The sequence below is a fragment of the Cavia porcellus genome, unplaced genomic scaffold (genome assembly GCF_034190915.1).
Source record: "Cavia porcellus strain 051 isolate PalLab524CR breed Dunkin Hartley unplaced genomic scaffold, mCavPor4.1 scaffold_30, whole genome shotgun sequence".
Taxonomy (NCBI): Eukaryota; Metazoa; Chordata; class Mammalia; order Rodentia; family Caviidae; genus Cavia; species Cavia porcellus.
The window spans coordinates 43,949,877-43,977,190 of record NW_026947513.1 but is presented as its reverse complement, the minus strand read 5'-3'; the positions used below and the strand labels follow the sequence as shown (position 1 = coordinate 43,977,190).

At 32.8% G+C, this 27,314-nt stretch overlaps 2 protein-coding genes across 3 annotated transcripts; one reads left to right on the top strand and one right to left on the bottom strand.

Annotated features, from left to right (window-relative positions):
• Positions 1–1,552: 1,552 nt before the first annotated feature.
• On the bottom strand, positions 1,553–27,314 carry LOC100726717 (UDP-glucuronosyltransferase 2B13-like). Of its 2 annotated transcripts, XM_063240697.1 has the most exons (7): positions 27,175–27,314; positions 26,584–26,760; positions 14,240–14,388; positions 8,636–8,723; positions 6,871–7,860; positions 4,020–4,239; positions 1,553–3,395 (listed from the first exon to the last, which is right to left on the bottom strand). In XM_063240697.1, the coding sequence occupies exons 5-7, from the start codon at positions 6,998–7,000 to the stop codon at positions 3,116–3,118; spliced, it is 630 nt and encodes a 209-aa protein (XP_063096767.1). In that variant the 5' UTR covers positions 7,001–7,860; positions 8,636–8,723; positions 14,240–14,388; positions 26,584–26,760; positions 27,175–27,314; the 3' UTR covers positions 1,553–3,115. The 2 variants fall into 2 exon arrangements, with proteins under 2 accessions (XP_063096767.1, XP_063096768.1); XM_063240698.1 differs by lacking the exons at positions 1,553–3,395; positions 4,020–4,239 and having other exon boundaries at positions 7,008–7,860.
• On the top strand, positions 17,102–18,122 carry LOC106026216 (N-chimaerin-like). Its single transcript, XM_063240696.1, has one exon. The coding sequence runs from the start codon at positions 17,200–17,202 to the stop codon at positions 17,974–17,976; it is 777 nt and encodes a 258-aa protein (XP_063096766.1). The 5' UTR covers positions 17,102–17,199; the 3' UTR covers positions 17,977–18,122.

Here is a 27,314-nt window from a genome sequence, read left to right as displayed (position 1 = left end):
CCAGGATCAAGAAATCTACCAACAACAAATGCTAGAGAGACTGCAAAGAAAAATGAACTGACCTGCACTGTTGTTGGGAGTGTAGACTGGTGCAACCACTATGGAAGTCAGTCTGGAGGTTTCTCAAAAAGCTATGGCTGGAAGTCCCATTTTATCCAGCTATTCTACTTCTGGGCATATTCCCAGAAGAACTGAAAACATCTTGCCACAGTGATATATGTGCACCCATGTTTATAGGAACAATTTGTAATAGCCAGATCTTCCAGACAACCTAAATGCCCATCAACTGAGGAACAAATAAAAAGGATGTGGTATTTTTATATGATGGAGTACTACCCAGCTATAAAGAAAGATCATATTGAGATATTTATAAGTAAATGGATATAACTTGAGGCCATACTCATATAGGAAATAAATCAAACTCACCTGTGGAGATACTGTGTTTTCTCCCTCCTGTAAGAAATACCATACATAAGACATAAAGTTACCATACATAAGACATAAAATCCTCAGTTAAATACAGTGAAAGGTAAGAATCTTCTCAAAGAGGAAAAAATATCTCAAAGAAAATGAGTAAAAAGAAAAAGGAAAGGAAAACAAAGGGTCTCTAAATTTGTATAAAGACACTAATATAGTTCAGATGATTGTATTACAGTCTCTACAAGTGCATGAAACAAAACAGCTAACATTCATAGGATTGGAAAAATTTGGCATGTTTGTGTCTGGTGATATGAAGAACTTTTGAAGATCACTATGTAAAATAACACCCTTATTTATCTGTCTCCCACTTTATTTGAAAGTCAATGATTTGGCTTCTGCGATTACTATTTTTCTTTTTTCTTGTCTTGGTAGTAATCTGTTTTGTTTTGTTTTTTCCTCTAATACAGTAATGATAGGTATACACATAGAGCCTTGTACATGCGAAGAACTTTTCCTAAATACTCTATGAGAATCTTTTATATTATGTGTGATGAAATGAACACCTACTTTCAAGAAAAAGACACATTATGGCATCCATTGTTGATTCCGTATCCTCATGCTGTGTATTTCACTAGTGCTTTTATTGTTTGTTCAGAGTAGTTTAAATCTCTTTTGAATTGTTTAATTTCAACATGCATGAAAGAATGCACAGCTGTTTAGAAAAGAATGAGACACAATATGTCAGGCATTATTCATTTTCTATTATCTGCTTTTGAAGGCTTGTAATGCATTTATTACATTGTTTTGATGTTTCATGCTATTTTATTTTGTATGAATTCATTGTGTGTAAAGATATAGATAACTATTTAGAAGAAATCAAGAGACATTATGGTAGCCACTATAGACCTCCTGTTCTCTTGCTTAGAAATCTATGTGACTGGGGCTGGGGATTTAGCTCAGCGGCATAAGCGCCTGCCTTGCAAGCAGGAAGTCGTGAGTTCAATCCCTGGTACCGATAAAAACGAAAAAAGACAAAAAAAAAAAAAAAAAAAAGAAATCTATGTGACTTACGTTGTTTTCTTCTGATGTTCTTTGTTCTGTTTCGTTATATTTACTTTTACACTCTTTAAAATAACAAAAGAAAATAATTATCATTTCTCTTATTTACATTGCTAGCAAAATATATTGGCTGAAAATCATTTGAAATTTATTTATATAGATAGGTATTTACTATGTTTCCAAATATTAATTATATTTCTGTGCCAAACAGCTGTTTATAAACATCTTTGTACCAAGAGTACTGGTCCTCCCTTTCTTTCCTTCTGTGGGCTGCATTGAGCAGCATACACGTGATTACTGTAGTTACGGAAAGACAAGATATGGAGAATGTTTTTGCATTATTGCTCTTTAAAGCATAGGCTTTACAAATGGCTACACAGAATACTTTCACTCTTCGTTTCATCTTCAGTTTTTTAATGTGTGTTTTGAGAAAGAAATGCATACAAAAGTAATATATATTTCTGGTTTTCATGTCTTCAATATTCTACAATCTTGAGAGGATAGATTGTATCTACAATTTTGAGATTGTAGAAATATTGGATTAGAAAACAAGGTTAAGAGGTAGAGATCCACTAGGCAGAGAAAGAAAATCTAATATTATATTCTACTGGTAAAGATGCAAACTCTCAGAACCTCAGCTGATACTCCTTTCCTGTTTTGCCTTGTTTTTTCAATTATTTCTGATTATTTGGTAACACAAAAATAATAGCTGGAGAACATTCCAGTCCACAAGTAAAAGACACTTTCATTATTCAAATTAAATCTATCATTGGGTTACAAGGATTGAGGAAGGGATCCATTTACAACAAACAAAATTTTAAAAATGTTTGAAATTTTGTAGTATATTTTTCATATTTCTCAAATGATGTGCTCTGATAAAACTCCCATGAAATTAAATACTTGCATTAACAATGTGCTGTGAAAGTGGCTAAATTCATTACATCTTCTATCTTCCGTAAGTCATTGTTTATGTCTCTAAAGCTTATCCTAACCTTCTTCTTATATATTTGCTCATATAAATGTGATTCTCCCAGAATTCACAATGTACTTTCATTAACCTCTCATGTGAAGCCATTTTCTGAATTATTCTATTTCCTCCCAACATAAATTTTCCATTTTCCTACAGTGTCCTGCGTCCCTGTGGCTTCCATACTTCACTTCAACAAATTTTCATTTTTGTTCCAAGAGAGTAATACTCATATTTGTTTAGTAAGTTGAATTCTCTCCTCTATTTTAATTATATATTTCATTTCTCTTCTTATCATTAAGTATTACCTGCCTCTGTTTTTTTCCACACACAAAAATTTCCAGCGCATTTCATTTTATTGAAACTGAAAATGTATCTGAAAATACGACAGTTTTCCAGCTTCCTGCCTTTCAAAAGTCAATATATTGTGTTTTCAGTGACTCTCATTCTTTTAAAGTTCATAATGAAATACATGTGAAAATTAAATTACAATAGTTAATAGAACACTGAAATTTGAGTTGTAGACTCATTGAACAGGATTGCAATGTATGTGTAAGTCACCAAAGCAAAGATGGTACAAACATGGATGATCATCTCTTAATGACTCTATCCATGGCAATAGAGTTAGATAAAATTTTCTCACTTGTAAAGCCAGGCATCTGAAAAGCTCTACTCTCTCTTTTTTTTCTCTCTTTTCTTGACAAACTTTTGAAAACAAAACAAACAACACTTTATGACAAAGAAAGTAATGGATGCAGTGCAAGCCAGGAGGAAGCCAATCACATCCAGAGAGTGGTACTCACACCAGGTGAGGTTCTGGGCAAGAGACTTCAAGTGTTTGGCCCCCTTGTGGTGCATGACAAACTCGATCCAGAAGACTGCTCTGTCCAGTGGCCTCATTGGTTGATCATGCGCATTACTTGATAAGCTCATAGTATTGTGTTTATAGCTCAAGGAAAATTAAACAAGTTCAGAAATATTTAGAAATGATATAATGAATATTTTTGGAGGTTCTGAATCTTTTCTAAAGGTCAAAATCAGTACTATAATTTAAAGACAAAACACAAATGCTTGCCATGTTTCATCCAACATTTGTGAGTAACCTTAGTAATGATTACAGGTTTAACAAAAAACCAGTATTGAAATTTCATGTACAGCTTAGTCATGAAAAGTGTAAAACAATGATTTTTGGAACACTGCACAAACTTTTGTGTCATTTTATGACTTATATCTCTTTTGAATTCACAGCTAAATGGCAGGTGTAAACTCTTAAAATTCATGTTTCTTCACATTTCATTGTCATTCCTCTGTGATAACTTTCATTATACTTCTTATTACATTTACAGGCTATTTCAAAACTTTACACCTTGCCCAATGCTTGGCTTAAGCTTTTATCCAATAAAAGTGATGAACATTTTATTTCTTACACTCCCCTTGGTTAGTAATGATAGATTAATCATTAAGAAAGTTCGTATTCCATTACTTTTAATTCACTCTTATTGCTACTTTCTTGGAAGTTACATAAGAATTATCGATTAGAATGATGAGGAGGATTTTAAAAGTTTGTACTTACGAAGGTTTGTTAATGATTTTCTTCAGTGCATTTAGCAAATCTGCTGTTGAAATTGTGTGGAAATCCAGTTTAATAGCTGCTCCTTTAGCCTCCATGTAAGCAATGTTATCATGTTGTTCCACAAACAGGGGAATGCCCACCATAGGGATTCCATGGTAGATTGCCTCAAAAACACGATTGGCTCCACCATGAGTTACAAAAGCTGTAGTTTTAGAATGACCTAAGGTGGGGTGAATGTCATCAATGTAATTAATCATAAATGTTAAAATGCATGTGAAATACACATTATGAGTCACTGAAAGGAGCTATTTTATACATAAAGATTTTATGTGTATGAAAATGCAATGATGTCACATTTGAGTCTCAGAATTAAACGCATCTAATCCACTGGAAAAGTAAATGAATGTTACCTAGCAGACACAGTAAATGTCTTTATCAGTGAATAAATGATCATCTTGAAGAATCGTATGTTCATTAAAACATTCTACTACAGTTCAATAACAATTCTGACATGAAGCTTCTGCATGTCAGCAGCATACATCAGTGGACAGAAAGAGTGTGATATTGAATCATGACAAGAATATATTTTTTGCCTTAAAATGCCAATCAAAAACTAGAATTACATCATCACTGTAAATAAATCAAGATTGCTATTTTGACTGGTATTTATAAAAGCTTATTTCTGTAGAAAGACAGGATTTGATATTTTTCAAACAATGACTGAACTAAAAGAGAAGGAAAATATTAGCAGTCATTAAACATCCTTCTCCTACAGACAAGCACATCTGAAATGAGGACCTTAAAATTATTTCTAAATACACCAAAAAGCCTATTGTTACAAATGATTTTACTTCCTCTTCCATTGGAAATATGTATAATGAAGTTTGATTTTACTTTTGATTTTGTAACAACAAATGTTCCCTGGATTGTTTCTTCTTGAGCAATTATCAGCCTTTTAGTCTTAGTTTTTCAGTATTTGTTCTCCAGAATCTCACCAAGTAGGTCATTCTGGGGGATCCAATTCAGTAACTGATGTTGGCTCCTAAGGTATCTGGTTTCCTGCCATTGAATCTCCAAATCACCTGTTAGGCTACAGTTTGCATTATACCATATTTTGAGTTTTAAAAACTAGAGAGCAACAATTTAAGTGCCTTTTATAAAATAGACTTAAAATCAAAATAAGGAAACTACGTATCAGCAGCATCTAAAAGACAGATACAAATACAATACAAATATTTTCTGTATTTATTTTATATTTTAATGCTTTCAGTATAGTCATATTTTGTACATAGCAATTTAGATAAATAAGTTAAACTGTGCTAAGATGAATTACTTTAAAATTGTCAGGCTATATTAATATTTTACAATGATAAGAGAATTTTTTATTTGTAGTTACATTAGTATGCATGTTTATGATACCCTCTTTTTCTAATGTTAACTATGTCTGATTTTATATTATTGTTATAGTTTCCTAATGATCATCTGTGTCTGAATCTTTTTTATTAGCTTACATGTATGAAATATTACTTTGATGTGTAAATATCTAATTCATATAATCAACTTCTATCAGGTATTAATTAAATAGTTTGTAGAAGAGTATCTGATGTTTTTTATTAAAATTGTATTTCCTTCTTATAGAAAATGTTTACAACACATTTGTTAAAGCAATATTAATATTATATTCTACTGGTAATGATGCAAACTCTCAGAACTTCAGCTGATACTCCTTTCTTGTTTTGCCTTGTTTTTTCAATTATTTCTGATTATTTGGTAAAACAAAAATAATAGCTGGAGAACATTCCAGTCCACAAGTAAAAGACACTTTCATTATTCAAATTAAATCTATCATTGGGTTACAAGGATTGAGGAAGGGATCCATTTACAACAAACAAAATTTTAAAAATGTTTGAAATTTTGTAGTATATTTTTCATATTTCTCAAATGATGTGCTCTGATAAAACTCCCATGAAATTAAATACTTGCATTAACAATGTACTGTGAAAGTGGCTAAATTCATTACATCTTCTATCTTCCGTAAGTCATTGTTTATGTCTCTAAAGCTTATCCTAACCTTCTTCTTATATATTTGCTCATATAAATGTGATTCTCCCAGAATTCACAATGTACTTTCATTAACCTCTCATGTGAGGCCATTTTCTGAATTATTCTATTTCCTCCCAACATAAATTTTCCATTTTCCTACAGTGTCCTGCGTCCCTGTGGCTTCCATACTTCACTTCAACAAATTTTCATTTTTGTTCCAAGAGAGTAATACTCATATTTGTTTAGTAAGTTGAATTCTCTCCTCTATTTTAATTATATATTTCATTTCTCTTCTTATCATTAAGTATTACCTGCCTCTGATTTTTTTCCACACACAAAAATTTCCAGCGCATTTCATTTTATTGAAACTGAAAATGTATCTGAAAATATGACAGTTTTCCAGCTTCCTGCCTTTCAAAAGTCAATATATTGTGTTTTCAGTGACTCTCATTCTTTTAAAGTTCATAATGAAATACATGTGAAAGTTAAATTACAATAGTTAATAGAACACTGAAATTTGAGTTGTAGACTCCTTGAACAGGATTGCAATGTATGTGTAAGTCACCAAAGAAAAGATGGTACAAACATGGATGATCATCTCTTAATGACTCTATCCATGGCAATAGAGTTAGATAAAGTTTTCTCACTTGTAAAGCCAGGCATCTGAAAAGCTCTACTATCTCTTTTTTTCTCTCTCTTTTCTTGACAAACTTTTGAAAACAAAACAAACAACACTTTATGACAAAGAAAGTAATGGATGCAGTGCAAGCCAGGAGGAAGCCAATCACATCCAGAGAGTGGTACTCACACCAGGTGAGGTTCTGGGCAAGAGACTTCAAGTGTTTGGCTCCCTTGTGGTGCATGACAAACTCGATCCAGAAGACTGCTCTGTCCAGTAGCCTCATTGGTTGATCATGCGCATTACTTGATAAGCTCATAGTATTGTGTTTATAGCTCAAGGAAAATTAAACAAGTTCAGAAATATTTAGAAATGATATAATGAATATTTTTGGAGGTTCTGAATCTTTTCTAAAGGTCAAAATCAGTACTATAATTTAAAGACAAAACACAAATGCTTGCCATGTTTCATCCAACATTTGTGAGTAACCTTAGTAATGATTACAGGTTTAACAAAAAACCAGTATTGAAATTTCATGTACAGCTTAGTCATGAAAAGTGTAAAACAATGATTTTTGGAACACTGCACAAACTTTTGTGTCATTTTATGACTTATATCTCTTTTGAATTCACAGCTAAATGGCAGGTGTAAACTCTTAAAATTCATGTTTCTTCACATTTCATTGTCATTCCTCTGTGATAACTTTCATTATACTTCTTATTACATTTACAGGCTATTTCAAAACTTTACACCTTGCCCAATGCTTGGCTTAAGCTTTTATCCAATAAAAGTGATGAACATTTTATTTCTTACACTCCCCTTGGTTAGTAATGATAGATTAATCATTAAGAAAGTTCGTATTCCATTACTTTTAATTCACTCTTATTGCTACTTTCTTGGAAGTTACATAAGAATTATCGATTAGAATGATGAGGAGGATTTTAAAAGTTTGTACTTACGAAGGTTTGTTAATGATTTTCTTCAGTGCATTTAGCAAATCTGCTGTTGAAATTGTGTGGAAATCCAGTTTAATAGCTGCTCCTTTAGCCTCCATGTAAGCAATGTTATCATGTTGTTCCACAAACAGAGGAATGCCCACCATAGGGATTCCATGGTAGATTGCCTCAAAAACACGATTGGCTCCACCATGAGTTACAAAAGCTGTAGTTTTAGAATGACCTAAGGTGGGGTGAATGTCATCAATGTAATTAATCATAAATGTTAAAATGCATGTGAAATACACATTATGAGTCACTGAAAGGAGCTATTTTATACATAAAGATTTTATGTGTATGAAAATGCAATGATGTCACATTTGAGTCTCAGAATTAAACGCATCTAATCCACTGGAAAAGTAAATGAATGTTACCTAGCAGACACAGTAAATGTCTTTATCAGTGAATAAATGATCATCTTGAAGAATCGTATGTGCATTAAAACATTCTATTATAGTTCAATAACAATTCTGACATAATGCTTCTGCATGTCAGCAGCATACATCAGTGGACAGAAAGAGTGTGATATTGAATCATGACAAGAATATATTTTTTGCCTTAAAATGCCAATCAAAAACTAGAATTACATCATCACTGTAAATAAATCAAGATTGCTATTTTGACTGGTATTTATAAAAGCTTATTTCTGTAGAAAGACAGGATTTGATATTTCTCAAGCAATGACTGAACTAAAAGAGAAGGAAAATATTAGCAGTCATTAAACATCCTTCTCCTACAGACAAGTACATCTGAAATGAGGACTTTAAAATTGTTTCTAAATATACCAAAAAGCCTATTGTTACAAATGATTTTACTTCCTCTTCCATTGGAAATATGTACAATGAAGTTTGGTTTTACTTTTGATTTTGTAACAACAAATGTTCCCTGGGTTGTTTCTTCTTGAGCAATTATCAGCCTTTTAGTCTTAGTTTTTCAGTATTTGCTCTCCAGAATCTTACCAAGTAGGTCATTCTGGGTAATCCACTTCAGTAACCGCGTGTTGGCTCCTAAGGTATCTGGTTTCTTGCCTTCAAATCTCCAAATTACCTGTTAGGGTACAGTTTGCATTATACCATATTGTGAGTTTTAAAAGCTAGAGAACAACAATTTAAGTGCCTTCTATAAAATAGATTTTTTAAAATCACAATAAGGAGACTACATATCAACAACTTCTAAAAGACAGATACAAATAGAATTCAAACATTTTCTATAGTTATTTTTTATTGTAATTGTTTGAATATAGTCATATGTTGTATATAGCAAATTAGGTAAATAAGTTAAAATGTGCTAAGAGAGTTACTTTAAAATTGTCAAGTTATATTAATATTTTACAATAATTAGAGAATTTTTTATTTGTAGTTACATTATTATGCATGTTTATGATACTGTCCTATTTTAATGTTAATTATGACTGATTTTATATTATCGTTATACTTTCCTAAAGATCACCTCTGTCTGACTCTATTTTATTAGCTAACATGCATAAAATATTACTTTGATGTGTAAATACCTAATTCATATAATCAACTTCTGTCAGGTATCAATTAAATGGTTTGTAGGAGGGCATCTGATGTTTTTTATTAAAATTTTAATTCCTTCTTATAGAAAATGTTTACAAGGCATTTGTGAAAGCAATTCATAATATTATCACTACTGAAGAACTCGAATCTATGTTATATACAAAGAAGTGGTTTGAAATCCATAAGTGATGCAATGTTTCAAAAAAGAACTTATGATTAAATTATTTTAAAATGAGTCTTCCGTTTCCCATGACACCATAGAAAATTTTCATAGCTTAACTTAATCTTCTGCTGTTATAGTCTAAGCATTTCATTACCCTGTGCTCCATTGAGGTAATAGTTTTAGTAATTCCATGATGTTTGCCTAAACTGGAGAACCATTCCTGTTACTGTGGAAATGTTAAATGTAACTTCACATTCCAGGACAAAATTTGGCATAGGAGACTACAAAGCTTATGCCCCTGACACTAACTAAAATCTGCTCTAGTTCATAGCTACTCAAAGACTGAACATGTATTAGATATGAGAGAAACATTTTCCCCATTATATGCTATGGAGAGGGTAACTGTGTAATTTCCCTAGAAAGGTTTCTTTCAGTTTGTCACTCACCTTCATTTTTGGTTTCTTGATTAGAAGGACATTAACCTGGTGTGAAAAAGTCAGAGTCTTTGGGGAAAATGTTTTGTAATATATAGGTACCACTATAAGGGAAGAAGTCATCCCCAAACTTATATCAACATCTTCCTGCTTTAGATGTTGTCAAGAATCTCTCAGATTAGGTTTTCTTCTTTTGTAATTAACATGACTGAATGCATGTATGGATCCTGAATTGGCCACTCTTGTTTTTATCTGCTCTAATACCCCACTTAATAGTACAATAGAGAAATGTATTCCATAATTCGTATGAATTAAAGAAGATTATACAAAAATCCTAAATTATACGATTTATTTCAAGTCTTTTTCAATACCTGTTTCATGTTACTAAGATAGCACAATTTTCAGTAAAGTCTAACTCTTTTCATAACATTGCTTGTGTATACAGTGACCTCAACAATCCCACAGGAAAAAAAGGGCAAGTTTCTGAAATAAAATCTTTGCAGTGTTTCATGATTTCTTTCCTGGATGCTGCCATCCAGACACTTTGCCACCCTTTTGTGGAATCTGTCCAAGGGCTGAAGCGATAGCATTGGCTGTTGTTTCTGACATGTCACGGATTATGGACCCCAAGGAAAACACCACAATGCCATGGTCTCCAGAGCTCTGCACGAAGTTTTCCATTTCCTGGGAAGAAAAAATTGGCTCCATCGGGGGAAAAAAAAAACACACACACAGCAGACACTATTGAAAAAAGTGTAATAAAAAATGAAATTGAAACAGGCAAGAATGAATGCCAAGTATAGTATGGTAAAAAATTTTTAAGAAAATGTTCACCACCCTAGAAATTCATGTGAAGAGATATACGAGGAGTAATGTTAATGATATGGTTGTGGAAAAAGTGTTTCTAACAGTCATTTCTTGAAATAAAGATTTGTATTTAATGCATATTATACAAATTTTTAAAAAGTCTTGATTTTCATCTATGTTTCTTTTTATTTGTGTGTTTATTCATTTTTTAGTAATTAGGATCAAACTCATGACCCTGTGCTTGCCAGGCAGACAGTTGTTCCACTGGGCTAAACCCCCAGGCATATGTTTCCATTTAATCTTATAAAAGCAAAGTTAATTTAAAAAAAGAATTTCCCCTTAGGTTTCATTTCACATTCTTATTATAGCTTATTTGCAGTTACTGAAGGATACTTTGATGCCACAACTATAAGAGCTGTGATACACACATACAAATATTATTTGTTCTGAAATTTTCTTAGGGCTGATATGAGTGTCTCTTTTGTAAAACAATTATGATGGTGCAATAAGGACACATTTTTTATTTTTAGCTATGACCTATATTTAGATGTTACAGATTTTTCTGAGGTTTTTTTATAAATAAATATTAAATAGAATGGTTTTTTCATGTGGATTATTTTTCTTCACATACTTTCCAATGAGTATCTCATTTGGCAAAGGATATAAAATGTTAAGACTTGATGCAAGATTCTGAATTTCTATATTGTGCATGTAATAACAGCTATTGTTAGTTATTTTTTCAGAGTGGTGTTTCCAGTGGTCTTTTGTGTTTTTTCTCTGCTTTTTCTATTTTCTGTTGCTCCTTACTTTGTTATATTTTTATTCAGAAAATATTCTATGTTATATATATGTACTGCTTAGTATATGCGACGATAATGCTTAAAATGTTTGAATTCTAGATTTCTTGCACTTTCTAAATGAATTGAATATAAATGAATATTGGGTTTTTTCCCATTTTTTTAGTTTCCATTTTCAATTTCTGTCAAAATAAAAGTAAAAAAGAGAATTTCTTGAAGGTCATAATCCTGGAGCAATAAAGGTAGCTTCAGTTCTATATATATCTTCCAATTATAATATCAATTTAAAGTATGTTAGATTTTTGGGTCCTTTCATAGGAATGTTACCTTCTACAACACCACAGTGCATGATCACATTAACATGACTTGCAGAGAAATTATTGAAATTATCAGTTGCTTAATTCACACACTGTTAAATTTTCTCTGTCAGGTTATGCTCACACCATGATCATATCAGAAAAGGAAACTTTACTCAGGTATCCTCCTGCCTTAGCAAACGATATTAAATATATGTTTCAACAACGTACTTCAGTCCTTTTGTGTCCTAAGCTGTAAAATTCTAATATTCAAAGGAAAAATGGCTTTGAATCTGTGTTCAAGTCAAGGCAATCTGCAGTTTCTCAGAAATTGTTGCTGTGGGTGCAGAAACACTCCTTGGTTCAATGAAGTGTTCTTTTTGTTTTTGTATTTTTGTAATCTAAAATACTAATAAAGAGCTTTGAAAGTTTATATAATATATTCTCATTTTACCTTGTTCATATAATTGCATGAACCTAGGCATTTATTTTATACAAGTATATAGAATTGTTTTTTATTGTGTCTTTACTTGAGATTATTATCTTAAACAGTTGGAATGTGAGATTCCATTTAGTGAAATTATATATCAAATACTTCTTAGAGGCTGAGGACATAGCTCAGTAGCACAGTGCCTGTCTGCCAAAGGCAAAGTAATGAATTTGATCCCAAGTATGAAAATAAATAAATAAATTTAGAAATTCTCAAATCAATTTAGTATCAAAAACAATAACATCCATTGTCTCCCCATCCTCCATTAATGTGAACCATTGAACATTCTTGCAAATGTTTTTAATTTTCTTCCCACAGAAATAAATACGGGCCATGTTGGAACTCAAGGAGCTGAGAAGCAAAGAAATCTACTTGCCTCCCTGGTTAACAGCCATGGCTCAGGCAAGTGGCAGCCTAACGACGGAGAGAACCAGCCGGTGTCTCAGGAGCTCCAGACCATGGTGGAACTTAAGGTGCTCAGAAACTAAGCAACCCACTTGCCTCCCTGCTAACCAGCTGTGGCTTGGGCAAGCAGTGACCTCCCCCGAGAAAGAATCAACCAACATCTCCCGAGATCCATGCCATGTTGAAACGTAGGGTGCTAGGGAACCTAGCAGACCACTTGCCTCTCTGGTAAACAGTCATGAGTCTACTGGTGCACGGGCTGAGAATCAAATCTCCTCCACAACACCACATACCCCTTTTAGCAAATGGGAGCCAGAGGTCTGTGTGCCTCTTGGGAGGTTGAGTATATGCGATATACCAAATAGCAGGATTTCCTTCCACTGTCTCTTTGAAGGCAAATATTGTTTTCACTGTTTTGCATTGTTCTGATTAATTATATTGCTCTATTAAATATTTTTGACAATTTCTATAATGTGCTGTATTTGATTTGATTTTGCTATACCTGACTGAAAGAACAACTATTTTTTAGATAATGAGATATACTACAGTACCTATAACTATTATCCCAGGAACCTGATGTGACATTTTGTACCAATTTCACTGCACTGTCTCGATTGACTTTGTTCTGTCTTTTCTGTTGTTCTACCTTCAAAAAAAAAAAAAAAAAACTAAATATGAAGTTGCACTTCCATTTAGATGAATACATATGTCTGCATTTCATTTAAGAGTTTACTGAACTCTTACACCTACCTTCTGAGTGCTTCCCATTTCTAGTCTTATGAATCTCTGCAATCTAATCCATTGATGACATCTTCATAGATATTTTTAAAAATCTGATTATCTTTCCCTAGTTCAAAGTTTTCCTTTGTCACCAATGCTTCTGTTAGATAGTTTTTTACTCTCTTATCTGGCTGTACACTAGCTACCTAGCAAATTTACTATCTTGATGAAATAAGCTTACAGTTCTTGAGATATCTTTCTATTTTAACAGCTGTCATATTTTATATCTTTTTTGACTTCTCATAAATTGGCTTGTTCCTGAACCTTTTAACTTTTATTATTATCAATTTTCATGGCATAGATTATGATCACAACTGAAAGTTTTCTTATTATTAGAGTGTTCTCATAAATTAATATCCACATACTCCTTATTATTTGTTTTATTTCTCCATATAGTATAAAAGATATTGTCTGTGTTGTGTCTATGCTTATCAAATTTTAACGATGGTGAACAGTATTCAAAGAATATATTTTGAAGAAACAAAGTTGATAAAATGAAAAATGAAGACCACAATTTAACAGACTCTTTTCTGAATACTTCCTAGGTATTCCATTATTTTTGTGATGGTAATGAAGTTCAGATACTTGTGATGAAATCAAATGCAATATTCTGAACAAAGACTTTCTATGCAACCTCAAATCTGCTACTTAGCCTAGTCGTGCTTAAACTGGTGGTTCTCCTGCCTAAACTTCTATAGATCTAGTGTTATAGGTTATTCATACCATACCCACCTGCTGTTTGAGCTCCTCTTTAGCAATTGACTTTTGCCATTTCTCATATCATTCTCAACAAGAGTTGAGACTCACAAAGAACAGTACATAGCATTCTCACTGAAAATTAAAATAAAAACTTAGACAGGATTATACTTACCTTAGTTAGCACTTTGGCAGGTTTACAGTGGAGTCCTCCAACAAACTCAAAATTTGGTAGGGTTGGACAAGGAAATTCCAAGTCCCAGAAGCTTCGAAAAAGGCACATGTCTGCTTTCTGCATTTATTCATATAATGTAGTAGGGTTTCCTGGTTTTGAAAGAATAAAAACGTAGAAAAAATAAAAATTCTTTAACAAAATAGAATTGTGGATGAATAATATTTTTTTTTATATTTTGTGTATGGCTCAATTGTGTCTGCAAGAAACACAGAATAAAAAGAAAATACTTCTGTAATATTTCCTCAGTGCATTCTCAATCAGAATCTTACTTACAATACTACATAATACAATACTACATAATACAATCTACATAATACTACATAATACAGTCTTACAATACTACATAATAAAGCATGCATTCTTCTTTCTCTAATGCTGCCAAAATAATAGACACAAATATCAACAAATATTCTGCCTGGAAATTCAAGTATTCCTATCCCAACTATGAAATTTTTTAAAGACATTCTGCATTTATTGAATTCTAACATGATACCACATGAGCCCTGACTGCTTTAATGTTATGGCTGCAATTCTTTTTTTTTTTTTTTATTTAAAGAGAAAAACAAAACTAAATGAAGCAAAGCAGTAAAAGGCTAGAAGTAATACACAATTTCAAGAGAAAAAATATACAGTAAGAATTCACCAGTTAATAGATCACCCATTGTCATCTTAGAAACAGTTGTCCAGATTACAAAATTAAAGCATACAAAGTGGACATTAATACAGTGAGATTGCAGTCTGTTCTGTTCAATGATCCAAGAAAAACTCAGCAATATGGTTCTCTATCCTACACATTTAAATATACTTGCAGTTATATCCTTTAGATCACTTTCCTTCCTCTCTTTTTTACACTAAAAACAACACATTTTGGTTTCCATTACTCCCACAGTTCTTATGACTTTTTCTTCGAAGAGGAAAAGAAAAAAGTAAAAAAAAAAAATACCCAAAAAAACAAAACAAACAAAACAAGACAGACCAAAGAAAAACCCAATGTGACAAAGCAAAACATAGTCAGTTAGAACAAGAGGATGGACATAGTATATAATCAAAAAAAAAAAAAAAAAAAAGATTACTAGGTGATCAACAATGGTTACCATTATGCCTCATGTTATCCTAAAAAGAGTTGTGTATATCAGCTGGTATAAAAGAATTGAACAAAACAGTACAGAAGCCCAATAAATCCCACATTGGAGAGCTTACAGGACTTCCAAAGAAGGTAATAGTCAAACCACAACGGGCATCGAAGAATATCTGTTTGCCTTCCAAATGGTTGCCTATACCCTCAAACTTGATACTATTAAGCAAAACAGAATATAATAAAATCAGTCAGAACAAGATGTGGAGAACAACACAGGGGTTCAAATCAGGTTAATAGGGAAACAAAAAAGTTACTATAATCTATTGCATTATTTTTAATTTAGTTTTCCTTTAGTTAAAAGATACTAAGAAATAAATTAATTTTAAAAAAGGAAAGAAAAAGGGGGGAGATTGAGATAAAAAAACATATCAATCGAACACCAGTCAGAACTGAAAAATTTAAGCATCATTATGTTTCACCACCAGGTAGCCTGACATTAATAGTAGTTACCATAGTGACTCTTTCCTTGAAATATTTGAGTCTAACTTCGTATACTATAGCATCAAACTTATCAAGACAGTTTGAAACTGTTCAAGAGAATGAAATTATTACAGGGTATTTAGAACCAGGCAACAGAAACTGAACATCAGTTTCTATATTATCTCATGGCTTATAAAAAATTTGCTTATACTATTGCATACATTAAAATATAATAAGATACAACATGTTAGAACCAATGGAAACAAATGAACAACAACTTGATGGGGCTTCAAAACAGGATGATATTAAATCAGCACTAGATATTACGCTCTTATTTTCTTCAAAATAGTTATTTGTAGTACCACAGACAATAAAATAAAACAACCCAGATTAAAACCATTCCAATTAATGAGTTCATTGAGGTGGTTTTTACAACTTTCAATGGAGTTTTTGATTTCCTGTATATCTCTTTGCATCTGTTTTATATATTGTTTGTTTCTTATATTGTTCATCCAGAGTTTCTTTTTGTTTAGTTCCTCCATTTTTTAACTGTGTCTTCTTTAGATATGTTCAGCATTTCCTTCATTTCTTTTATTATTTCTTCTTTTACCTGATAGATTATTTCTAGTTTGAATTCCTTTAAAGCTTCCTTTAAAGTTGCTTCTTTATTTCGGTTACTATTATTTCAGGTATTTCAGGTATATGGCATGCATTTTCTTCTATGTACATGGCTCCTAGGCTTTCTTGGGACGGGTTGGATGTTTGAGATTGCATTTTGTTTGGAAATCCTACTTGTATCAGCTACAACAGGAAGCCCCTCATCCTCAGACGATTACCTGTACTTGTGAGGTAGAAAACAGACCAAAGTATTATGGAAGAGAGTTTCAAAGCATGATCTCTGGAGAAGTAGCTGACCAGCTCTTGAGTGTGGCTGAGGGGAGTTACCTCATTGGGGAGAGATGGAGGCAGCCAGGAACCTACACTTTGGCTTTAAGATTTGGAAGTCAAACCAGAAACTTCAGGCTCTACTACGATGGAAAGCACTTTGTTGGGGAGAAACGCTTTGAGTCCATCCACGATCTGGTGACTGATGGCTTGATTACTCTCTATATTGAAACCAAGGCAGCAGAATACATTGCCAAGATGACGATAAACCCAATTTATGAGCACATAGGATACACAACCTTAAACAGAGACCCAGCATACAAAAAAAAACATATAGGAGTCCTGAAAGAGACACATAATGAGAAAGATGCTGCAGGCCAGGATGGGGTGTCAGAGAAAACGTTGACATCACTTGTTAGAAGAGCAAATCTGAAAGAAAATAAACAAATTCCAAAATATGAAAAGGTTCACAATTTCAAGGTCCATACATTCCGAGGGCCACACTGGTGTGAATACTGTGCCAACTTCATGTGGGGGTCTCACCGCTCAGGAAGTGAAATGTGCAGACTGTGGTTTGAATGTTCATAAGCAGTGTTCCAAGATGATCCCCAATGACTGCAAGCCAGACTTGAAGCATGTGAAGAACGTGTACAGCTACGACCTCACGACACTCATGAAAGCGCACATCACTAAGCGGCCCATGGTGGTGGACATATGCGTCAGGGAGATTGAGTCTAGAGGTCTTAATTCTGAAGGACTATACCGAGTATCAGGATTCAGTGACCTAACTGAAGATGTCAAGACGGCCTTTGATGGAGATGGTGAGAAAGCAGATATTTCTGTGAACATGTATGAAGATATCAACATTATCACTGGTGCGCTTAAGCTGTACTTCAGGGATCTGTCAATTCCACTCACTACATATGAGGCCTACCCTAAGTTCATCGAGTCTGCCAAAATTATGGATCCTGATGAGCAATTGGAAACCCTTCATGAAGTGCTGAAACTACTGCCGCCTGCTCACTGCGAGACCCTGCTGTACCTCATGGCGCATCTAAAGAGAGTGACTCTCCACGAAAAGGAGAATCTCATGAATGCAGAGAACCTTGGAATCGTCTTCGGTCCGACCCTCATGAGGTCCCCAGAACAAGACGTGATGGCTGCTTTGAATGATATACGATATCAGAGACTGGTGGTGGAGCTGCTTATCAAAAATGAACACATTTTATTTTAATTTGAGGGGGAAAGAAATGTTTTACAGATGAAGGATGTTTTATAGTAATTTAATTGGCTCCATTAGCTGAATTATCTCTTGGTTAGAGGTTTGAGCAAGTAACAGATGAAAATGAAGGAACTTTCTGTCTTTTCTGTAGCACCACTCAGCTGTCCTTGTGAAACAGTGAACACGCTTTCCAGTTCTAGTAACCCTGGTGTTTATCATGTTAAGAGAAACTCAAGCTATTGCATGATTACCCACTTGGTAAGGAAGCCCCACGAAACCAACGCAGACCTGCACCTGCTCCGCCTTCGTCCTGGGTCTTCTGTGGTTGTAACCCAGCGTGTTTCACAGAGTAAACCCGTTGCGACTTTGCTTTTGGGGTCCATGCCGTTGGTTTCTGCTTCTTGTACAAACACACGCACACACAGGATGAGCAGCACCCGACTGTTGCATTGCCACAGCCAATATCGTGTGCTGCCGTTTCACAAGCAGTTTATTTCCCGTTTCTCTCAAGCTCTTCTCTAACATAGTACTTTCTTTCCAGCAAAAGCTAAATGTGTTTTCAGATTTGTTACTTTAACAAGTTATCTCACCAATAAAATGTACAACACAGCATTTTCTGCTAAATTATTTGGGTTTTGGTTGTAATTTTATATTTTTATCTGGCATGCATCAATTAATTTATTAAATTTGGCTTTTAGAAATCAAAAAAAAGCAAAGTTTGATTCCTGTAGTGTTGTCAAAAGGCTGTTATTTGAAGCTATATCTTTACAAACATTCTCCCAAATGGAAGAATACTCCATGAACATCTCTTGCATCACAGGAATATATAAGAAACAGGTATTTATTGAGCCAATATTCATCCACTTAGAAATGAATAGTGTATAAAATTCTTCCAGTTGATCTCTCCTGAGAGATGTAGGAAATGTTTCAAATTTAAGTCCAGATGATGCATTAACACCAACAAAAATGAAGCTTGAAGGTATCAGAACGGCCACCTCATGTCCCCTCTGGATCAGTTCCTCTACTATGATCTTCATATTCATCCAGTGGCTGTATTCCATGGGCCATACCAAAACATTACCGCAGCTCCCAATGCTAAAATAACCAAAAAATTGTAGTATCCATAGAGCTGAGATCCATTTCACAGACATCTTGTTGAAATGATGTATTTCTTTTCAAATTGTGTTGCCTTTTGTTATCACTCATGTCTACATTCAAGCCTGAGTTAAAGAATAACTGGCAAGGTGAAAGTTCATATATTGAACGGACAGAGTACGGGGACTGATGACACAATACTATTGGATGGTGTCACCGATCTCTTGGTGGGCTTTTCTTTTATCAGAACCCAGACCTATGTTAAAGCAAACAGGGCAATATTTTAGGAGTCATATACTCTCAATTTTTGGTCATACACAAATCCATCCACTCAGAACCCCAGCAATAAGTGCAAGGGAATTTAGTGGACATTTAGATAGAAACCAAAATATTATCTATGCACTAATAATGATAATATTAATATAAAAATAGACCTAATTTGTGTGTTTAATACACATGAATCCTTTAAAATATGATTTGAAATTAGCATTTATTGGTTCAATTAAGCATTCTCATCATTTCCAATATTTTGTACCTAATGCTGCTAATTATCTTAATATATAGCTTCACCATCATATATAATTTTTCTCTTAATGGGAAGTTGTTTTTCATTCATTCATTATTGCATTCTTCAACACATGACACTGAGAGAAGATATTCCATAGATTCATTCACAACTGCTTGTGTAAATTTTCAATTGTATAAACTAATTTAAATGTTGAAATATAAATTATCTTGATATGTTTTAGTTAACATGTACAATTTTCAATGTAATAAGTACTTGTACTGTAGAATATTTGCACTTGAACATTTATTTATATGTCCTAAATTTTAACCATTTTCCCCTTTTGCTTTGTTTTTTCCTTTTAAAGATGATAAAACAAAGCAAATCAAAAAGAAGCAAATCAGAACATAACATTGCAAGCAGCACAGATCTTCACAACAAAACAGCAAAAAAAATCAACAGTGCTTACTATAGTGTCTCTTGTTTTGTTTAAAATAATTTAATAAGAATTCACATACAATACAGTCAAACAAAGACAAATAGTACAAAACCAATCAAAATAAAAGAATGAAAGCAACAGGAGCTTCAAAAATATACAGTAGGAAATGAACAATTACTACAATAATGTCTCTTGTTCACTTCAATATAGCTGTCCATACTCTTACAAATAATTAAATCAAATCATAGAAACCAAAGTAAAGCCAAGGAAAACTAAATAACAAAAGCATTAAAAGATTTGACTGCAAAATCAGTTAACAGGAAATGAACAACGGTAACTATAATATCTGTTTATTTTCAAAATACTTTTGCATGTCATCATCCATAATAAAATCATACAAAAATAATTATACCAACTAAACAATAGCATGAAAGCACTATAGGATTTCAAAACAAGATTACAAGAAATCAACCATGATCAAAAACACACACTCCATTTTGTTCAAAATAGCTGCCTGTATAAAGAGACAAAGTCTAGGAAAGCAAGGCAGAACATAGTGAATCCTAACATAAGCTTGAAAAATTATCATAGTTCAAAAAAGTGAATAAGAAATTAGCACTGGTTACAACCTTCTCTTACGAAGTGTTTCCTCCCATATCAGTTTCACACTATTTTGTTCTGGGATTCCACTAACTATTTTTATGCTAGTGTTCACACTTAATAGTTTAAATTATTTCACCCATGAGTATGACATCTAGTTGCATCGATTTTCCTACAAGGGTAGCTTTCCACTGTAAGAACATATCATATCTTTCTTACCCATTTTGAATTTAACTGGTAAGTTAAACTTGCTTTTCTCTGATCTCCTGTTGCATTAAATAATTGTTTCACCCCTTTGATTTCCAGCCTGTGAATTTCCTTTCAAGTTAAATGTATTTCTTGTATATAGTATATTTATGAATCTTGCTTCTTGATCCACTGTCCCTGTGTTTTCTTTTATTGAGGAATTGAGGCCATCGACATTACTGGTTAAAGCCAGCATACACTGTTCATCTCTTTACATGTGATCTTTTTCTTTTCTCTCACAGCTTTTAATGTTCTGTTAATGTGCTCAATTTCTGGGATCTTGATTATTATATGTCTCAGTGTAGATTTACTTTGGTTATGGCTAGTTGGAGTTCTATGTGTCTCACTTTCCTGTATGCTGTATCCATTTCCCATATCTGGCAACGTATTGAGCTATGTATGTGACTTTCACATATTGAAAGGTCTGTGGTAATGAATGTTCAGAATAAACTGAACCATTCATGAAAGATTTTTCTTTCATCTTAGAAAATATGACATGTATACATATATGTATGTATATACACACATATGGATATGAACATGGAAATTAATAGCCTATGGCAGGAGTTCAATGTTTCTTTTCCATAATGTAGGTATTTCCCGAGTTCTTTTAAGAGATGAGGTCTTTAAGAGTAATTTAATCTAAGGGGGCTCCTTCATGGATTACATCCAGTGCCCTTATAAAAGAAGGCAACATAACAACAAACCTATTCACCTTTTTCTCATGGGAGGACAGAGAGATTCTTTTCCTTAAAGGACTTTTTGTTCAAGGATCCAAGTTAGAATCAGTGGCTAAACTCTCACTGGATAATGATTATGGTTGTACACAACCTTTGAACTCCCTATCCTTTGGAGCCCTGAGAAATGTGTTATCTGTCTCAAGTATATACAAGTACATTTAGTGCAACAAGAATGAATTAAGCAAATGTGCATGCAGATATCATTCATTTCTGTTTTGAAGAGATTGTCAAAACATTTTTAACACACTTTAGGGGCAGTATTTCCTTTCTCCAAACTCTAGAAGGAGATAGTACAGAAAGAGCTTGCATTCCTTTTTTCCTATATCCCTGTTGTTACAGAAAATGAAGGAATCAAATATTTGTGTACAAGGAAATAATGAGATTTATAATTTAAAATACTTTTTTGTATACATCTTAGGAGAAATCCAATCGGTGTAGAGTGAAGTTCTTTGTAAATTTTGGTTTTGTTTTTTAGCACCTGCATTTCTATTGTAATTGAAATTGAGCCAGCATTAATATAAAATCAGGAAAATTCATTTTTTCAAGGAAGTTTTTAAAGAGTATATGCTGAACTGCATCAATGTCACAACTATTTTGAGAATATATTATAGCATGTTTGAAACCATATACTTACCTTACTTGTGGAAGTATGCAAGATTATTCTGAACCTGAATATTTAACACATTATAATATTTTAGGGAAGAAACCACATATATACCCTTATTTCAAGGAAGAACCCACATATATACCCTTATTTGCATAGTTTTAAGTACAGGTCAGGCAAGACACTGTTTAAATCCACGAGAAAGAGTTTCTCTTCATGTGCCTATTTCTTCATTAAGAAATTAATAAGTTTGGCCACATTGTTCACTAAATTCTCTTCAGGTATTAGTATAATATTGGAATGAGTATTAAACAGCTAAATTATGAAAATTAAGTGAAGAAGTTTTTGAAAGGTTCTCTACAGTTCTTTGGTAGAATCAATGGATCTCAAAAGTTAATTGTTTTTGCTTACATCTTTTGTAAGAAAACAAGTGCAGTTCATTCTGCAATATGCATTTTAATGCTAATGGAGAATTATGACTATGTTTGTGTTATTGTTACTCTGCTTTCAAGGTATTTCCATTTAGTCTAAGTAATATTCATGCAATTTTCATGTACATTAACTTATGGATGAATGTCAGAGTTTGTGCTATAAAGGGTTAAGTGGCTGGATACAGGTACCTCTGGCTGTGTTGGAAGAGAGCCTGTGCAAGATAGCAACCTAGTTGAGACAGCAAAGGACAGGGCTGTTCCCTGTTCTTTTCCAGAGACATGACATGCTGACCTTAGGGATCAAAGAGTTCTCTTTGTGGACAAAATGTACTGTTTGGAAAAGTCTTTAAACTGACTCCCGAAGGCCTGCCATGTTCTTGCACTTGCCTTAGCATGAAGTTCTGCTGTTTGAAAATCAAATAAACATAGCTTGCTGATAGAAGTTCTTTATCTAACCCTTAAAGAATCATGAATTTTGATAGAGGGTTTTGATCTTCCTGAACAGCTAAAAATCAGACAATTTCTCTTTTATTTTGGTCATTCACTTTTCTACTAATTCAGAGGATTAGTGCTGGGCGAAGATCCTAATATATGTATATGTGTAAAATGCTTATGTTTCAGTGTTGAAATATATGTGTTTATTTTACTGAGGCACAGATGGTTTGTAACTCTTTGATCAGATAATTCCAACATTTTTACTAACGTGTACCTTCAATATTGACATGATAACGTTATTACTTTTTGTACTATTTGTCTTTTGAAACAAAGCAGTGGAAATTCTGGAATGGAAAAATATAGACAAAAAATAAGATATTTCAAAATTACTGTACTATGTAATTTCCCAAATTGAGTTGAAATAATATAGGCAATATGTGCATATACTTATACATACTAAAATTTATATTGTTCAATCATATTTATATATGCATTTAAAAAAATCATGAGCATAGAATTTTTTCTGCAAATACTGTGTTTTAATAATCACAAATCACTTAGGAATTTAGCTACTTTGGAAATAAGCATGCATTTATTTTCTCTTAAAGCTTGCAAAAGTAACATAAATTTCAAACTTTACAAGCTCCACAACTGAATAGTATCACCATAACTACAGAGATGACTTTTCAGGGTTAGTCACAATAATTTCAACAATTGAAAGCTAGTCCCTTAACTCTTTGTACCTTGAAATGAACTATGAAATATTATTCTTAATTTTTATCAATGACTAACGTGCACCTCGCACTAAGAAATTGACAAAATAATTTTGTAAACTTATATATGCAGATAGATATATATCTATATAGATATATATGTATCTATGTATATGCATAAAATTTCATATCAATGTGAAAGTAACAGCTAGAAAATTCTCACAAATTATTAAAAGATACATTACTGTACTCTCAATTTTGTTCTATTTTTTTGATTGGGATATACTTTTAAACAAATATGGGACAGTAATGTGTATATACATTTTTGATAAGATTTTAGAATTATTATGATTTTTATATTCATCATTTAATGTGAAGGTTGAGAAAGCTCAATTCAGAGCATTTAGAGATACATATATTTTAAATACTAACTGAGAAAATTGAAAATCATAAGAAAATGTTTTGTCAGTGTTCTATATAGAATTGTGTTAGTATCATATGTATAAGTCCTTATTGTACATGTGGACTCTCAAAAGTAGATTTAATGGGTTTTATAAAAACTATTAAAGAAAATTATTTTATTATATTAAAGAAAATTACTTTATTATATTTACTGTATTATATTAAAGAAAATTACATAAGAAGGCATATGCAAGTTCTGTGTCAAAATCCCAATGCTTTCCCTTGCAGAATTATTATTTCTTGCAGTACTCTAAACAGCACATGATCATATGGTCCCACCCCACCCTATAACATAAAACATACACAAAGAATTCTAAGAATGTTTGATCATTTCATATTCCTATCATTTTGCCTAAAATATCAAACTCTTCTAATGCTACAGTCAAACAAGGTCACTTCCAAGAACACAGGACATAGAGTGAAATTTAAGTATAATATCAGGTGATTTATTAGGATCACTAAGAGTGAAACCTGAGGATACCAGTGTGGTCACCTCCTGACCTCTTTGGACAAGAGCATTCATGATTATGCTTACACTGGTTAAGTAGCTACACTCTGTGATCTACATCAGGACTTTTCTACAACTTGCTGTAAAAATGTAGGACTAGAGTCCTATCAGCACTGTGAAGCCTCTTCTGAAACTGTTCATTCTGTATTGCCTTATACCTATATACAAAGATAGATCAATCAAAACTTAAAACATAACTCATACAATTCAAAGTAAATAAACACTATTAACTCCTCTTTATGAGGACAAACAGAACCTAGAGGAAAGTTGAAATTATATCACGGAACCTAAAGGAACTAAAAGTTATAAAAGTTTGCTTGTTCTCTTAGTTTAATACCTGCAATTTTTCACCAAGGACTGACATGGCATTTTAGTCATCTGTTTTTCACATGACTTTTTGAATTAGTATCAAGAACTATGGTAATGAAAGAGGTCTAGTACTTACAACTAGCTTGAAATAGATTTAAAGATCAAATGATACAGTAGTATTTCTTGAATGCTGAAATACTGGGTATTTTAAGACAAGTTTTGAAGGTATGAATTACATATACTTTGTAATTTATTATTTTTGAATGTATAACTCAATGATTAAGTGTATATCCCATAAATATTGTGATCTTAGTGTATATGGAGTCACCTCATTTTTTCTCTTGACTTAGTTCACTTTGCATTCCTATAACAAATTACTTCTGACATAGAAAATTTTAATTAAAAGAAGTTCTATTTACAGAACATATCCATGGTTAGAAACTCAGAGAAGAATGAACTGCTGAAACTATATCACTTGAAATTGTTGAAATGTTCAAATTATATCACTTGACCCTATTGAAGAGGAGTTTGTTTTAAAAGGTGTTTTATTTTATCTAAGTCATACAATATTTATAATTTATAAAACACTCATTAAATTAATGGTCTTTTACTTTTCAATGTATTCTCTCCCACCATAGTGCCCTTCATGTGATTGTAGGGCAATGTCTTGGACAATCAAGTCCTTTTGGGAAAGTCTTATTTTCATAAAAAGTAGAGGATGTTTGAATAGTCTTTTGGGACCACTGTGTTGGGCCTCAGGTGAGACAGGTGTACATAAAGGTATGGGCATGTCACATAAGAATTTCCTCATCTTATGGCCAAGAAAGTGTCAGTGGAAGGAGAAGAGCTAAGTTGCTAATCTTCTCTACATTGGTTGAATTCAATGAAATCTTCCTTCCACTTTACCTTAGCTACAAAAGTTCTACAACCTCCTGATGTTGTCATGGATAGAGGGGCAAGCTGTGAATACACAGACTTATGTGGACAACCAAGCCAAGGCTACAGCATTCCTGCATCTTTCATAAAGCTGTTGATGTGGACTAGACAGATGTTTCATTGACATTACATGAAAACCTTGTTTGGATAGATCTTGCTTCACAAGCTTAATTCTTTCCAGAGACATGATTGTAACCCAAAGCACTAAAATATCAAAGTGAATTTCCTCTTGATAAATAAAAGGATCACATAAGATTAATTCCACAGCCCTAAAATAACAATAACAGTAGTTTTATACTTATTATATATTTATAATAAAAACATTATGTAATACAAAATGTGAAGACAATGAAAAAATTAACCTACAATGAACTTTAATGCATGTAGCACTAGTGTGAGGCAGACTTGAGACAGGAGGGTGATTCCATAGGTTTACTTTCATTATCACTACAGGAATCATGATTATCTACTGACCCAGTGTACTCTCTTTCTTTTCATGAAATTTAATGGAGAATCTATAATGACACTTTCTTTTGCCTCCTTTTTAGAGATTTCAAAGAAATGCAATGTTGCATTGTAGTAAACAGAACTCTCACCTTACTACAGCCTCTTCTGGTCGACGCTTCTCTTTAAAACTTTGCACTGCTTCACTGAATTCCACATATCACTGATGTGATTTGAATTGAGGGAGTCTTTTGTCTCATTCTGTTCCTCTTTTGCTGATGAGATCTCTTCGACGACATCTTGGTTTTGTGAGAGGTTCACCAATAATGCTGCAGTCGAAGGAAAAACCATTGTCTCTTTTGAGTGACATTCAGCATCATGTAATACTCAGATTGCAAGACATCACTTCCTGATCACATTAAAGTTTATTAGCAATGTGAGGTGAGCTTGTGAAATAATCACAGAAAAAATTCTTCAAACCATTATTGTTTACAGAAAATTGTAATTCTTTCATATCCACTTTTGTCAAATAAACAGTAACTCTTTAAACGTGTTATGCTACCTAGCAGTTTCTAACTTAAGTCATTTCATGACTAACTGAAATTAACTGTTTAATGAAATCAGTGAAATGATGTGGTAGCACAGATTGCATGGTTTTACACTGTTATATAATACACATTATTTTAATACTTTCCAATGTTTTTTATGAGAATATGCCATAAGTCTTGCTGACATTTACATACCTTTTTTCTTAACCTGTGTATCTTCATGTGAACAGAATTTGTAAGTAACAACTATTTTAATTTTTACTGCAGTGATGTAATTGGTATTTTGGCTTGGAACCAAATGTTTTATTTCCATTTAAGTAATGCAGAAATTATCT

Bases quoted from the DNA above. Each gene is read 5' to 3' on its own strand.
- LOC100726717 (XM_063240697.1), bottom strand. From the start codon at position 7,000: ATGAGCTTATCAAGTAATGCGCATGATCAACCAATGAGGCTACTGGAC. The intron at 4,240-6,870 runs GTGAGTACCACT...ACCCCACCTTAG, and splicing joins TGCCCAGAACCTCACCTGGT to GTCATTCTAAAACTACAGCT. The intron at 3,396-4,019 runs GTAAGTACAAAC...ATTTTCCTTGAG, and splicing joins AAAATCATTAACAAACCTTC to CTATAAACACAATACTATGA.
- LOC106026216 (XM_063240696.1), top strand. From the start codon at position 17,200: ATGAAAAGGTTCACAATTTCAAGGTCCATACATTCCGAGGGCCACACT.